The sequence below is a fragment of the Lotus japonicus genome, chromosome 4 (assembly GCF_012489685.1).
Source record: "Lotus japonicus ecotype B-129 chromosome 4, LjGifu_v1.2".
In the NCBI taxonomy this organism is placed as follows: domain Eukaryota; kingdom Viridiplantae; phylum Streptophyta; class Magnoliopsida; order Fabales; family Fabaceae; genus Lotus; species Lotus japonicus.
This window is the reverse complement of record NC_080044.1, coordinates 70,581,092-70,594,087: the sequence shown is the minus strand read 5'-3', so window position 1 is coordinate 70,594,087 and position 12,996 is coordinate 70,581,092. Positions and strand designations below refer to the sequence as shown.

General features: G+C 37.6%; 1 protein-coding gene across 1 annotated transcript; it reads left to right on the top strand.

The window, feature by feature from the left end:
• The first annotated feature begins 8,454 nt into the window (after positions 1–8,454).
• On the top strand, positions 8,455–12,777 carry LOC130711443 (protein PLASTID MOVEMENT IMPAIRED 1-RELATED 1-like). Its single transcript, XM_057561064.1, has 2 exons — positions 8,455–11,121; positions 11,356–12,777. Exons 1-2 carry the CDS (start codon positions 8,822–8,824, stop codon positions 12,506–12,508), a joined length of 3,453 nt encoding a protein of 1,150 aa, XP_057417047.1. The 5' UTR covers positions 8,455–8,821; the 3' UTR covers positions 12,509–12,777.
• Positions 12,778–12,996: the final 219 nt, after the last annotated feature.

Below are 12,996 nucleotides of genomic sequence, written 5' to 3'. Positions count from 1 at the left end.
AGATGGAATTGGAATATGGGACTGGTGAACAACATGTTTTCCTCCTCTGAAGCTAGTTTGATACGGGGCATACCAGTGAGCTGGGTTGGGACTGAGGATCGGTTATTGTGGCGGTGGACAACAAATGGAATTTTTTCTGTTCGCTCCTTGTACTGGAATTTACAACAGCGGAAGGTTGAGATGATACCAGGGTCATCAGGTACAGGAAGGTACCCATGGAAGAAGATTGGTCCTTGAAGGTTACAGCAAAAGTAAAGCATTTCATCTTGTTGAAAGATTTTTTACCACTCTACGTTCGAATCTCTCAAGACTCAATTGTAGTATAGTAAATGGTTTTGTCGTATCCACAGGGAGGTGTAATACTTATGTCGTTCAATAGCTAACACACTTAAATGATGGTTTACAAAGAGATTGATTGTTTGCTTAAGAACATAAAAACATAAATCAAGAAGATAAAAGAGTTGGATTCACCAAGGTAGATAGTTTTGTTGGGATTAGAGTTTCGTTGTCTGACCTCTATGTAATCTATTGATTCACATGCAAATATTGTTCTATGAAATTGATTCCTCCCACCATTTCTTATCTTACTACCCAGTCCCCCGACGTAGAAGATTATCAACTCAACTATGTTAACCCTCAATCACTTGATCGATTAATAGTAGTGAGTAGCATTAAGCATGGATGTTTGAATAGACTAATGATCTAACCCTATCCCTAGACCTTAGAATCATTAGATGATTATACCTAGTTCAGATTTAAATAGTCAGTTCCCACCATCCTATTAAATCTAAATTCATGTTCTAGATGATCAATCCAAAACAAGCATGAAGCACACGGTAAAAATCATTGAATCATGGAAAAGAAACATATGATTAACTCTAGTTCAGACTCAAGAACGTGTGAGTTCCCTACACAAGTTTGAATCAATCAAAATACCCAAGGGGGTCAACGTAAGATATAGCATGAAGCAAAAGAGAAAACCATTGATTCTTTAGCATAGAAACATGAAATTTGCATGAAAGGAAATCAAATAGATTACATGAGTATCAAAACAACTAGTTCTAATCCCAACAAATGAGAAATTAGCTATCCATTTCCATGGATAGCTTTACAATCATAAAAGAGAAGAAGAACAATGAAAAACCGAATCCATGACGGTTCCCCGGCGATGAAAACAGCTCCAAAGCCTTCTCCCAAGTCTTCTATACCTCCCTTGATGCTCTCCTTCAAGTTCTATCTTTCCCCAAGTGGTGGGTTTCAGTTCTAGTCCAAACAGTGGTTCAAAACGTGGTGGAACGCACTTTATATCAAAACAAGGTAGCAGGTTGGTGCTAAGCGCCACAATCTGGTGCTAAGCGCCCTGGAAAATAGCCTAAAACCGCCTTAATGGCGCTAAGCGCCACTTTATGGTGCTAAGCGCCAAGCTTTCTTCAGCTTTGGATTTCCTCTCTCCCAAAATGGTGCTAAGCGCCCAAGACATCTAGAAACTCCATTTTTCATTCCAAGGCTTTGATTTTCTTGATCTTCTTCAAACTTTAACCCTACATCAAAATTATGGGATTAAACATGATTTCTACATAATATATATAATTAAACTAGGTGTTTAAAAAATTAATCATTTGAGGGATAAAATGATCAATAACTCAAGCATACAAGTTAAATAAGTGCCGAAAATTATATCCTAATATACGTAAAATTGGCACTTATCAACTCCCCCCCAACTTAGCACTTTGTTTGTCCTCAAACAAAAGGTCAAGACTGTAATCAAACCAGCATTACTGAAACATTTTCAAAGTTCAAATTGCAAGATTTCACACATATTGTATGAATGATCCAAAATAGAAACATGATACCCACAGAGAATTCATAACATTGATACACCTACTTATTTAACCTGAAATTCAATAGGCATACAATCAATTACTCTTGATCAGGAAACACTTAATCCAACCTAGATATAGAATATGAATCAGGCAAGGTTAGTGTCTCACTCATGTACATCACTAAGACACATAAGTCAAGATTGTTACTTGTCTTCTCAATCATCGAAGTCACATGTGCAATCAAGGATCACTTAGGACTTTTAGGGTTGTAATGAGGCTAGGCTTCAATGAATTTGGTTTTTCTGGATAATCAAAGAAACTCAACAAGCTTAGAGAGCAATCACAGCTTACTTTCATGATATTCACTCCCCTCAACTTGATTTAAACCAACTCTCATTCACCATTTTCTTTCAACTTAACCCTTTTCTTTCATCAATCTCTTCTTTATTCTCTTTTTGTTTTTTTAAACATTTTTTGGCTTTTTTTTCTTTTACTTTTGAAGCATACATAAAATTTAACACAAAAGTCTTATCCCCCCAACTTGCATACAATCCACACTAATGAATCACACTAATGAATGCTCTCTTAGCCTATCAAGCTTAGGAGAAGCCATTGTTTTTCTATTAGGCTTAGGGTCATAATCAAGAACAAAACCAAATATTTAACTTTCAGACTCAAGGAGTAGCAAATGAATTTTAGTTGACATAGGTAGGCAATTTGGCTAAGTAGCTATATATATAGAACAAAATATGCCTTGATCCTTTCTTATCAATTCCATGCAACCAATGATATCAGAGACTCAAACAAAATCAACTATGCAAAGTAGTGATGTTCTCTCAACTCACAGTGTATAGGAACACTCCCTCACAGGCTAAAAAGTTTCAAATTTCCCTGATTTTCAAGCAACTTTCATGTATGCTTCAAGAATTCCAAGAGAATAAGGCAATCATATCTAGTCATGGCATCAATGAGTGCAAACACAACTTCTATCATAGAATCACTAAAATCAATTCATTTTAAGTACAGATCAAGCAATTCTCACAATAGTCATGCTAGTATTGAAAACAGTCAGAGAAACATGAAATCTAGAACACAAGTGCTATCTATAGAAAAAAAAACTATACTATTAAAAAGAAACTAAAAACAAGGTAAAGTGGACTCCCTCATGATGTGAATGCTTTGAATCCAAGATCACTACTCAAATCCTTGATGTCTCACTCCCTCCTTGAGAAATGGACTGTCCTCAGGCCAAACTGTATGAATTCGCCTTATAGTCACTTGAAACATGTTAAAATACAAGAGATAAATGAGGAAATAAAAGTGCTATAATAATACAAACTCAAGTCCATATGAAATAGACTTCAAGATATCTCCAAAGAGTGGTCATTTGCTCAAATCCGATAAGAAATGAAGAAGTTATGTACATTTGAAGTAAAGCATGTATTGCTGTTTCAGGAGTGGCGCTGAGCGCCCAAACCTAGCGCTGAGCGCTAAAATAGCAGTGAATCCATTATGCTTTGCAAAATTCAGGGCGTTAAGCACCCCAAATAACACGCTAAGCGTGTTTTGGACAGAAATAAGACCTGCATAATGGTGTTGCAGTTGAAAACTCTGGTTTTTCACAAGTGATGTATCCAATTCTTGTTCTAGACTAAGTTTTCACTCCTCAGCTTCACTAATACCCTCTAAACACTCATTTAAACTTGCTCAAATCTTTTTCAAACCAATTTTTCAATCACAAATCCAATATCAAAAGATCAAATTGACAATTTTCACAAGAACTCAAAACTCTCTTAAATCACAAGTGTGTAGGTCAAATTTTGAGTTTTGAATTTTCAGAGCATGCCAATTGATTCTTTCACATCCATTCATCATATGAAACCCGTCTAAGCCTTAAAAATCAACACTCAAGCTCAATTCATCAGTGATTTACAATCCAAGCTTCAAAGTCAAGTTTCATTCATTTCCACAACTCAATAGGCCAAATTTTGATTTAAACAATTTTAACACATGCCATTTGGTTCAAACACATTTATATACCCTATGAAACTTGTGCATAACTTAAGATTAGAAATTGAAGCACATTTCGCACAAAAGTCACTCTAAGCTCCATTTAGGGTCAAATTTCACTTATTTCACAACTCAATACCTTATATTTTGAACTTCTTACATTTTCTTCATGCTAGGCCTCAAAACCATATATTAACATTATTTAAAACTTGTTGAGAGCTTTTAGATACACAATTGAAGCGCATGGCATCATAACTCACTCCATGGACATGACAAGCACAAATAGACCTTCATTTTTGCAATTCCATCACACCATCAAGAAGTTCACTAAAAATGTATCCTAAAACTTGAAAAACGACATTCAAAACACATTATGAGATGGTTCACAAGCAATAGGAAGAAACTTTGCACAGTTTATGAAGAAAATACCATAGTGGGACTTGTTTTTCACTTAAGACCACACAACCACATACCTTAGATTTTACAATTCATACAAACCTTGCATACCATCAATCCATATGCAAGATAAACACTTAGTTGAACCTGTAGCAACCCCCATACTCAGATTTTGAACAGAAATTTCACAAGATCCAAATTCCATTCAAATTTCATGCATTTTCACAAGTCACCTCCGCAAATTCAAAGTTTATCATTTTCCTTGCTTCCAAAAGCTTATGAACACACACAATATATCTATCAAAACTCGTGAAGCACACTACCACTTACTAAAACACATAAAAATATAAATATAACAAAAGCAATAAAAACACTGGGTTGCCTCCCATGAAGCGCTTGTTTAACGTCATTAGCTTGACGCTAGCACTATCATGGTGACCACAAACAAGGGTTATAGTATAACCCCTTCCTTTTTATAGGCATTTTCACTTGGATTTCATCTAATTTTCTAACAAAGGTTTTCCAAGCCATCAGAAACTCATTCTTTTTCTTTCTTTTCTCAATCAAACCCAATTCACCTACATTCAACTCACATGCCAAGGTATTTACATGCACATGAATGAATGCAAATTTAAAGTTCTTTGAAGAATTTGATGGAACTTGTTCATCAAACCTATCATCAAATACAGAGTCAATATGCTCAACATTAATAATTTCATCATTGCATTGGTGATGTGATATGCTATCAAAATCTTCAATGCTTACCTCATCTTCATCATATTTTACTTGTGGAGGGCTTGAAGGAATCGGTAAGTGGTGAAAGGTTGGATATCTTTCTTCTTTTTTTTTGATTTTTCTTCTTCTTCCCCACTTTCTTCCACTTGTGCTTCAACCATTTCTCTTCCATGTTCAGCTACCATGCTAGCTAGCTTTCCTAATTGATCCTCCAAGTTCTTGATGGAAGTCTCGGTATTCCTTTGATGAATCATTGACAATTGCATGAATTGCACCAAGGTATCCTCAAGCTTAGAAATCCTATCCTCTTCAAAGGCATAGTATGTCTGAGATGATTGAAACATCTTGAAAGTAGTGATTCAGAAGCTTCTTGTTGCTTCTCCTCTTGAACTAGCTAACTAACACAAGAGATTAGTAACAACAAGGAAAGTTAAACTGAAAACAAAAACTATATACTATATTCACAATCATTCAAGAATGAAAACTATTGCAATGCAATAAGTAATGACACACCTCCCCGGCAACGACGCCAATTTGTTGAAAGATTTTTTACCACTCTACGTTCGAATCTCTCAAGACTCAATTGTAGTATAGTAAATGGTTTTGTCGTATCCACAGGGAGGTGTAATACTTATGTCGTTCAATAGCTAACACACTTAAATGATGGTTTACAAAGAGATTGATTGTTTGCTTAAGAACATAAAAACATAAATCAAGAAGATAAAAGAGTTGGATTCACCAAGGTAGATAGTTTTGTTGGGATTAGAGTTTCGTTGTCTGACCTCTATGTAATCTATTGATTCACATGCAAATATTGTTCTATGAAATTGATTCCTCCCACCATTTCTTATCTTACTAGCCAGTCCCCCGACGTAGAAGATTATCAACTTAGCTATGTTAACCCTCAATCCCTTGATCGATTAATAGTAGTGAGTAGCATTAAGCATGGATGTTTGAATAGACTAATGATCTAACCCTATTCCTAGACCTTAGAATCATTAGATGATTATACCTAGTTCAGATTTAAATAGTCAGTTCCCACCATCCTATTAAATCTAAATTCATGTTCTAGATGATCAATCCAAAACAAGCATGAAGCACACGGTAAAAATCATTGAATCATGGAAAAGAAACATATGATTAACTCTAGTTCAGACTCAAGAACGTGTGAGTTCCCTACACAAGTTTGAATCAATCAAAATACCCAAGGGGGTCAACCTAAGATATAGCATGAAGCAAAAGAGAAAACCAATGAAAAACCGAATCCATGACGGTTCCCCAGCGATGAAAACAGCTCCAAAGCATTCTCCCAAGTCTCCTATACCTCCCTTGATGCTCTCCTTCAAGTTCTATCTTTCCATAAGTGGTGGGTTTCAGTTTTGGTCCAAACAGTGGTTCAAAACGTGGTGGAACGCACTTTATATCAAAACAGGGTAGCAGGTTGGTGCTAAGCGCCACAATCTGGTGCTAAGCGCCCTGGAAAATAGCCTAAAACCGCCTTAATGGCGCTAAGCGCCACTTTCTGGTGCTAAGCGCCAAGCTTTCTTCAGCTTTGAATTTCCTCTCTCCCAAAATGGTGCTAAGCGCCCAAGACATCTAGAAACTCCATTTTTCATTCCAAGGCTTTGATTTTCTTGATCTTCTTCAAACTTTAACCCTACATCAAAATTATGGGATTAAACATGATTTCTACATAATATATATAATTAAACTAGGTGTTTAACAAATTAATCATTTGAGGGATAAAATGATCAATAACTCAAGCATACAAGTTAAATAAGTGCCGAAAATTATATCCTAATATACGTAAAATTGGCAGTTGTCACATCTTCAGGTTGGTTAGAAATTCTCTACCTTATTATACCAACTTGTTGAAGAGAGGGATCACTGTACCCTCTCATTGTGTGTTGTGCGATGGAGAAGACCTGAGACTCTTGATCACCTCTTCCTACGGTGTGACTGGGCCCGAAGGTGCTGGTTTAGCTCATCTATGTCCCTTAGGGTGGATGGTATTACAAGTAGCTGTCGAGAATGGTGGGCAGATATGTTGCATCACGGGGATGAGCGCCTGTTGAGTCAAATGGCGATGCTATGCTGGAGTATATGGCGCCAGAGGAACGATGTGGTCCACAATCAAGCAATCCCTGATGTTGACAGGATAGTCACGTTGGCACATACGCTTGGTGAGGAATGGCTCGTGGCAAACAGTCAGGATGTGCAGCAGGATAGGGGTGAGCTTGCGGAGGAGGGCTGGAGTAAACCACCGGTGGGTATGCTTAAAATCAACGTTGACGCCGGTTGGTCAGGGAATGAGGGATAGGGATATGGCTTGGTGGTTCGGGATTCAGGAGGAACGTGTATGATGGCTGCTTCCGTTTATCTTCCAGCTCGAGCTGATCCCACAATTGCAGAAGCTGGTGCGTTGAGGTGGGCTCTTCAGATGGCACACAACCTGGAAATTGATTCGGTAATCTTTGAAATAGATTCAAAAGGGGTGGTGGACGCTTATATGGGTAGAAAATCCAATTCCCACATTGAACAAGTCCTTTGTGATTGTAGACAATTAGCTAGTGCTTTTGCATCCTTTGATCTCAAGTTTACTAGGAGAAGTGGAAATTCAGTAGCTCACATGCTAGCTTCTAAGGCTTATGAATTCCCCAATGCTATTTGGTGGGATAATGTTCCTAGTTGGCTTGATACTTTACTATTAGCGGATGTATTTGCAATTTCGATTTGAATGAAAGTCGTACTTCCCTTAAAAAAAAAAAAAGAGATTGTTGCTCACATTTCTCTTTGATTTTTTATCAATCAACATCAACTAAAAGATGAATTTTGTAAACCATTGTTAAATTAACTTTCTGACCATTGCTATATCACACTACAGTTCCACGCACAATACAGACGAACCAAACATGATTTTTATTCAATTTTTTATTTCAAATAAATAATAATCTTAAGAAAACCAAAATGATCATAATCCAACCATGATGCATTAATCATGCTCATGCGTGTGTCATGCTAAACAATCTCGTGTTGTTTAGCATTTTCCTAACTTTTCACTTAATATATCAATATTAATAAGATTTTCAAATATTCTACATGCTAACTTACATTGACCTCAGTATAATAAAATTAATGGTTGCAATTGTAATTATAGTTGCACATGTATAGTATATTATTGTCTTTTTAAATTATAACCGTTGATTTTTCAATAAACGGGTTCTACTTCTACCTATGAGTCACAAATCCCATGAATTTGAATGTCCGCAATTAATTAGCATATTGAGAAAGGGTAAGAAAAAAATGAACAGAGAGGTGAAATGGATAGACACATATATTTTTTTTGGTACATCGGAAGATAAGATAGACGTATATATAAATAGATAGAGGTTCATAGAAACAATATTATAATAACAAGAATGGAAATTTCAAAAATAATAATAATAATAAGAATGGAGCTAGCACAATGGCATAAAACTGAAAACAAACATTGTTATTCCATTTGAAAATAGCAGCATTAATTGAGATGAGAGATTGTTGAAGGAACGAACCGAGAACATTGTTTAACAAAACAGAAACACCAACTCTTCTTCGTTTTCCTTCTCAATCTCTCTCTTTTTTCCCAATCAAAATTACTCTTACATTATTTTAATCACACAGTTTGAATTTTGAATTTCTCTTTCTTCTTCCTATATTTTTGATCCTTTCCAACGTCTCCTAACGTTGTTTCATATTTAATCAATAACGTTTCTTTTTCATGCATGAGTATCATTTTTTCCTCTCATGATCATGTTTTGAATTTTGGATTCTCTTGTATTTAATTTGAATCCTTTTTTTCTGAGGAACAACACAATTCGATGTTGTCTAAAACAAAGAGTGGTGAAGAGCTGAACAAGTTGCTATTAAAAGATGTTGAAGCTATAAACAAAGCTCTGCACCTGGATAAAAGCTCTTCCAGGAATTCAACATCATCACCCAAATCAAAGCCTAAAGAAGACAACAATTCGCGCAAGGATAAGAAGTCCTCATCCATATGGAATTGGAAGCCATTGAAGGCCCTTAACCTTTCCTTCACCAGGAACAGGAAGTTCAATTGCAGTTTTTGTTTCCAAGTCCATTTGATTGAAGGGCTGCCCTCGAGTTTCGATGATTCCAGCATCTGTGTGCATTGGAAGAGGCGCGACGAGCATTTGGTGACCTCTCCAGCCAAGGTGGTTCGAGGTGTGGCTGAGTTTCAAGAGGTTTTGACTTACACATGCTCAATCTATGGAAGCAGGAGTGGACCTCACAATTCTGCAAAGTATGAAGCTAAGCACATTTTGCTCAATGCTTCTGTGGTTGGTGCCTCGGAATTTGATTTGGGGAAGCACCGCGTGGATCTCACGAGGTTGCTTCCCCTCACATTGGAGGATCTTGATGAGGAGAAGAGCTCAGGGAGGTGGACTACTAGTTTTAGATTATCAGGAACTGCTAAAGGTGCAGTGATGAATGTGAGTTTTGGGTATGTGGTGGTTGGTGATAACACTTGTGCTACCCCACATGACCTTGGTTCTCCAAATTTATTCACTCCAAGGCAAAATAGTCTGGTTTTGATGGACTCCAATCAGCCTGAGAGGAGCGTGAAGCGTACCGGAAGTTTGCCGAATTTTGCATGGCAGGATTCAATTCAAAGTTTGGATGAGGTGAAGGATCTTCATGAGGTACTGCCATCATCAAAACCAGAACGTACCAACTCTGTAAACATCTTGTTTGTTAATTTTGATGAAGAAAAGACATGCAGTCCTCTGCACAACAAGCCTGAACTTGAATTTAAAGAAAATCTTGAGAAACTGGATGCTTGTTGTACATCTGATACTGAAAGTGAAGAGCAAGAACAAGAAGAGATTCCAGGTAATGAAGGAAAAACATGTAGTCCAGTGCATGACAAACATGAATTTGATGTATTTCAGGAAAAGGAGGAGATAGTTAAGCCAGATGGTCACTCTTCACCTGATTTTGGAAAAGAAGATTTCCTAGAGTGTGAAGGTAGTGAATTTTCTGTTGTTGATCAGGGCATTGAATATTCATCAAATGAACATGATACACCAGATGAATCCATCATAAAACCTGTTGTTGATGCTCATAGTTTTGATAGTAGCCCAACACTAGATGCTGTTAAAGAGGATTCCCAGGATGAACTGAGTGATAGTTATGATGAAAGCTCTACGGGGCATGAAATTTTTGACAAAAAGGATGACTTGTGCACGAAAGAACTTCTCCTGCAAGAGATAGAATCAGCTTTGAATAATGTCTGTGAGTTGGAGACAGTGGCAATGGAATCTCCTAATGTTATGGAAGCCAAATCTGGATGTAAGATGGCAAGGTCACATAGCTTGGATGATGTAGAATCAGTTGCCAGTGAATTTTTTAGTATACTAGGCATAGAACATAGTCCAATGGATTTGAGTTCTGAAAGTGAGCCTGAGTCTCCGAGAGAGCGCCTTTTAAGACAATTTGAGAAGGATGCTTTGTCTGAGGGATTCTCCTTATTTGATTTTGACATGGGCAGTGATGAAGAACAAGAAGAAGAAGAAGATAGTGGCTATGATGCTTCTTTTGGATCTGAGAAGTTGAATTTCCCTAAAGGTATCAAGTTACTATCCTCATTGCAAGATCAGCAGGAAGAGCATCTGATTGAGTCTAAGGATGTGAGGAGCAAGCAGAAGGGCCAGGTGCTAGAAGACTTGGAAACAGAAGCCTTAATGCGTGAATGGGGTTTGAATGAGAAGGCTTTTCAGCACTCTCCACCTAAAGACTCTTCTGGTTTTGGAAGTCCAATTCATCTACTACCTGAAAAGCCTGTCATATTACCTTCTCTAGCAGAAGGGTTAGGTCCTTCTCTTCAGACAAAAAATGGGGGGTTTCTACGGTCTATGAATCCCGCACTTTTTAAGAATGCGAAAAGTGGTGGGAGCTTAATCTTGCAGGTTTCCAACCCTGTTGTGGTTCCTGCAGAAATGGGTTCAGGGATAACGGAGATTTTGCAGTGTTTGGCTTCACTCGGAATTGAAAAGCTTTCGATGCAGGCTAACAAGTTAATGCCTCTGGAAGATATCACAGGGAAGACAATGCAACAAATATCATGGGAAGCTATGCCAGTCTTAGAGGGAACAGACAGGTTTGTCCATCGTTTTTTATCACTTGTCTTGAAGTTTGATTTTTTTATAGTCATTCTTTAAAATGTTTTAGACAGTGTTTGAATACATGTTGACACCGGCATAAACGTACCATAGGACTCACTTTGAGACAAAAGTTAACGGAATTCTTCTCATAGATTGAGATGAAAGTCTTTTCATGTTGCACTTAACTAGTATATAAACACACTGATTGGATTTGGTTTCGTTTTATGTAGGCAAAGCTATTTGCGGCATGATTTGGTAACAGGACAAGATTCTACTCGCATACTAACAGGCTTGAAAGGAACATTATCTGGAGTCAGGTCTGGTAATAAGTTTAGTTCAAGTTCAGTTGGTAACCAGATAGGGCTTGTTTCATTGGAAGATCTTGCTCCATTAGCTATGGATAAAATTGAAGCACTTTCATTGGAGGGTTTGAGAATACAATCTGGGATGTCAGAGGAAGATGCACCATCAAACATCATTGCTCAATCCTTTGGAGATATTTCAACTCTCCAAGACAAAGGGGTTAATGTTAGTGGCTCATGTGGCTCAGATGGAGCTGCTGCATTGCAGTTGTTGGATATGAAAGACAGCAACACTAGTATTGATGGGATAATGGGTCTATCATTGAGACTTGATGAATGGATGAAGCTGGATTCAGGTCAGATTGATGATATCGATAATATAAGCGAGCATACTTCAAAGCTACTTGCTGCCCATCATGCCAACTCTTTTGACCTGATTCGTGGGAGCTCAAAAGGAGAAAAGAAAAGGGGCAAAGACAAGAAATGCGGTTTGCTTGGAAACAATGTCACAATAGCATTAATGGTGCAACTTCATGATCCTCTGAGAAATTACGAGCCTGTTGGAACACCAATGCTTGCTCTTGTCCAAGTTGAGAGAGTGTTTGTTCCACCAAAGCAAAAAATCTACATGAGAGTGTCTGAGGTCAGGAATGATAATGACAAGGAGGATGAGTGTGAAATAGTAGCAAAAGTGGAGTTGAAGGACGACAAAGAGGATAAAAGTTCTAAAGAGGAGGTCATTCCTCAGTTCAGAATTACAGAAATCCATGTTGCAGGACTGAAGACCGAGCCTAGCAAAAAGAAGCTTTGGGGCAGTTCAAGTCAGCAACAATCAGGTTCTCGCTGGTTGCTTGCTAATGGAATGGGAAAGGGTAATAAGAACAATCAAATAGTGAAATCAAAGGCTGCATCTAAATCTAGTGTTCCGGTCATCACAAAGGTGCAACCTGGTGACACATTGTGGAGCATATCATCTCGAATTTATGGTACCGGAGCGAAATGGAAGGAATTGGTAGCACTAAATCCACATATAAGAAATCCCAATATCATTATACGGAATGAAACATTAAGAATACGTTGACTCGCGAGTGGAGTGAGTGATTCAGTTTTACCTTATGAGAAGCAGAGTGAATAAATGCAAAGTCTCTGAGATGCCGAGATGTACTTCAACGTAGGCGCATTCTTTAGTAAAGCATGCATCTGTTGCATTTGTACTCTAGAATTAGCTTTTGTATCCAGTAAATTGTATTGCAGTCCACAACCACAAATAAGTGGAATAATATCACTGTGTGAACTGTTGTATGTTGCAAACGAACCTGCAATAAAAATATTTACTGGCTTTTGTGGTTCCTTCCAAAAGCATTACCATAGTATTTTCCATGTTCCTGTGGCTTGGCAGAGCTTAAAGGAAGAACCCAGAATTATTGCAGTTGCATACAATATGCAAAATGCTTAATGAAAAATTTGACTGTAAGGTACTTTGCAGTTTGCACCATAACTCCGCAAGTGAATTTGCTTTTCCAAAGCTAGGGCAGACGCTAGAATGCTTACATCGGGCAGATCATAAAT

Coding starts and splice junctions, on each gene's coding strand:
- LOC130711443 (XM_057561064.1), top strand. CDS start 8,822: ATGTTGTCTAAAACAAAGAGTGGTGAAGAGCTGAACAAGTTGCTATTA. Junction 11,122..11,355: donor GTCTTAGAGGGAACAGACAG/GTTTGTCCATCG, acceptor CGTTTTATGTAG/GCAAAGCTATTTGCGGCATG.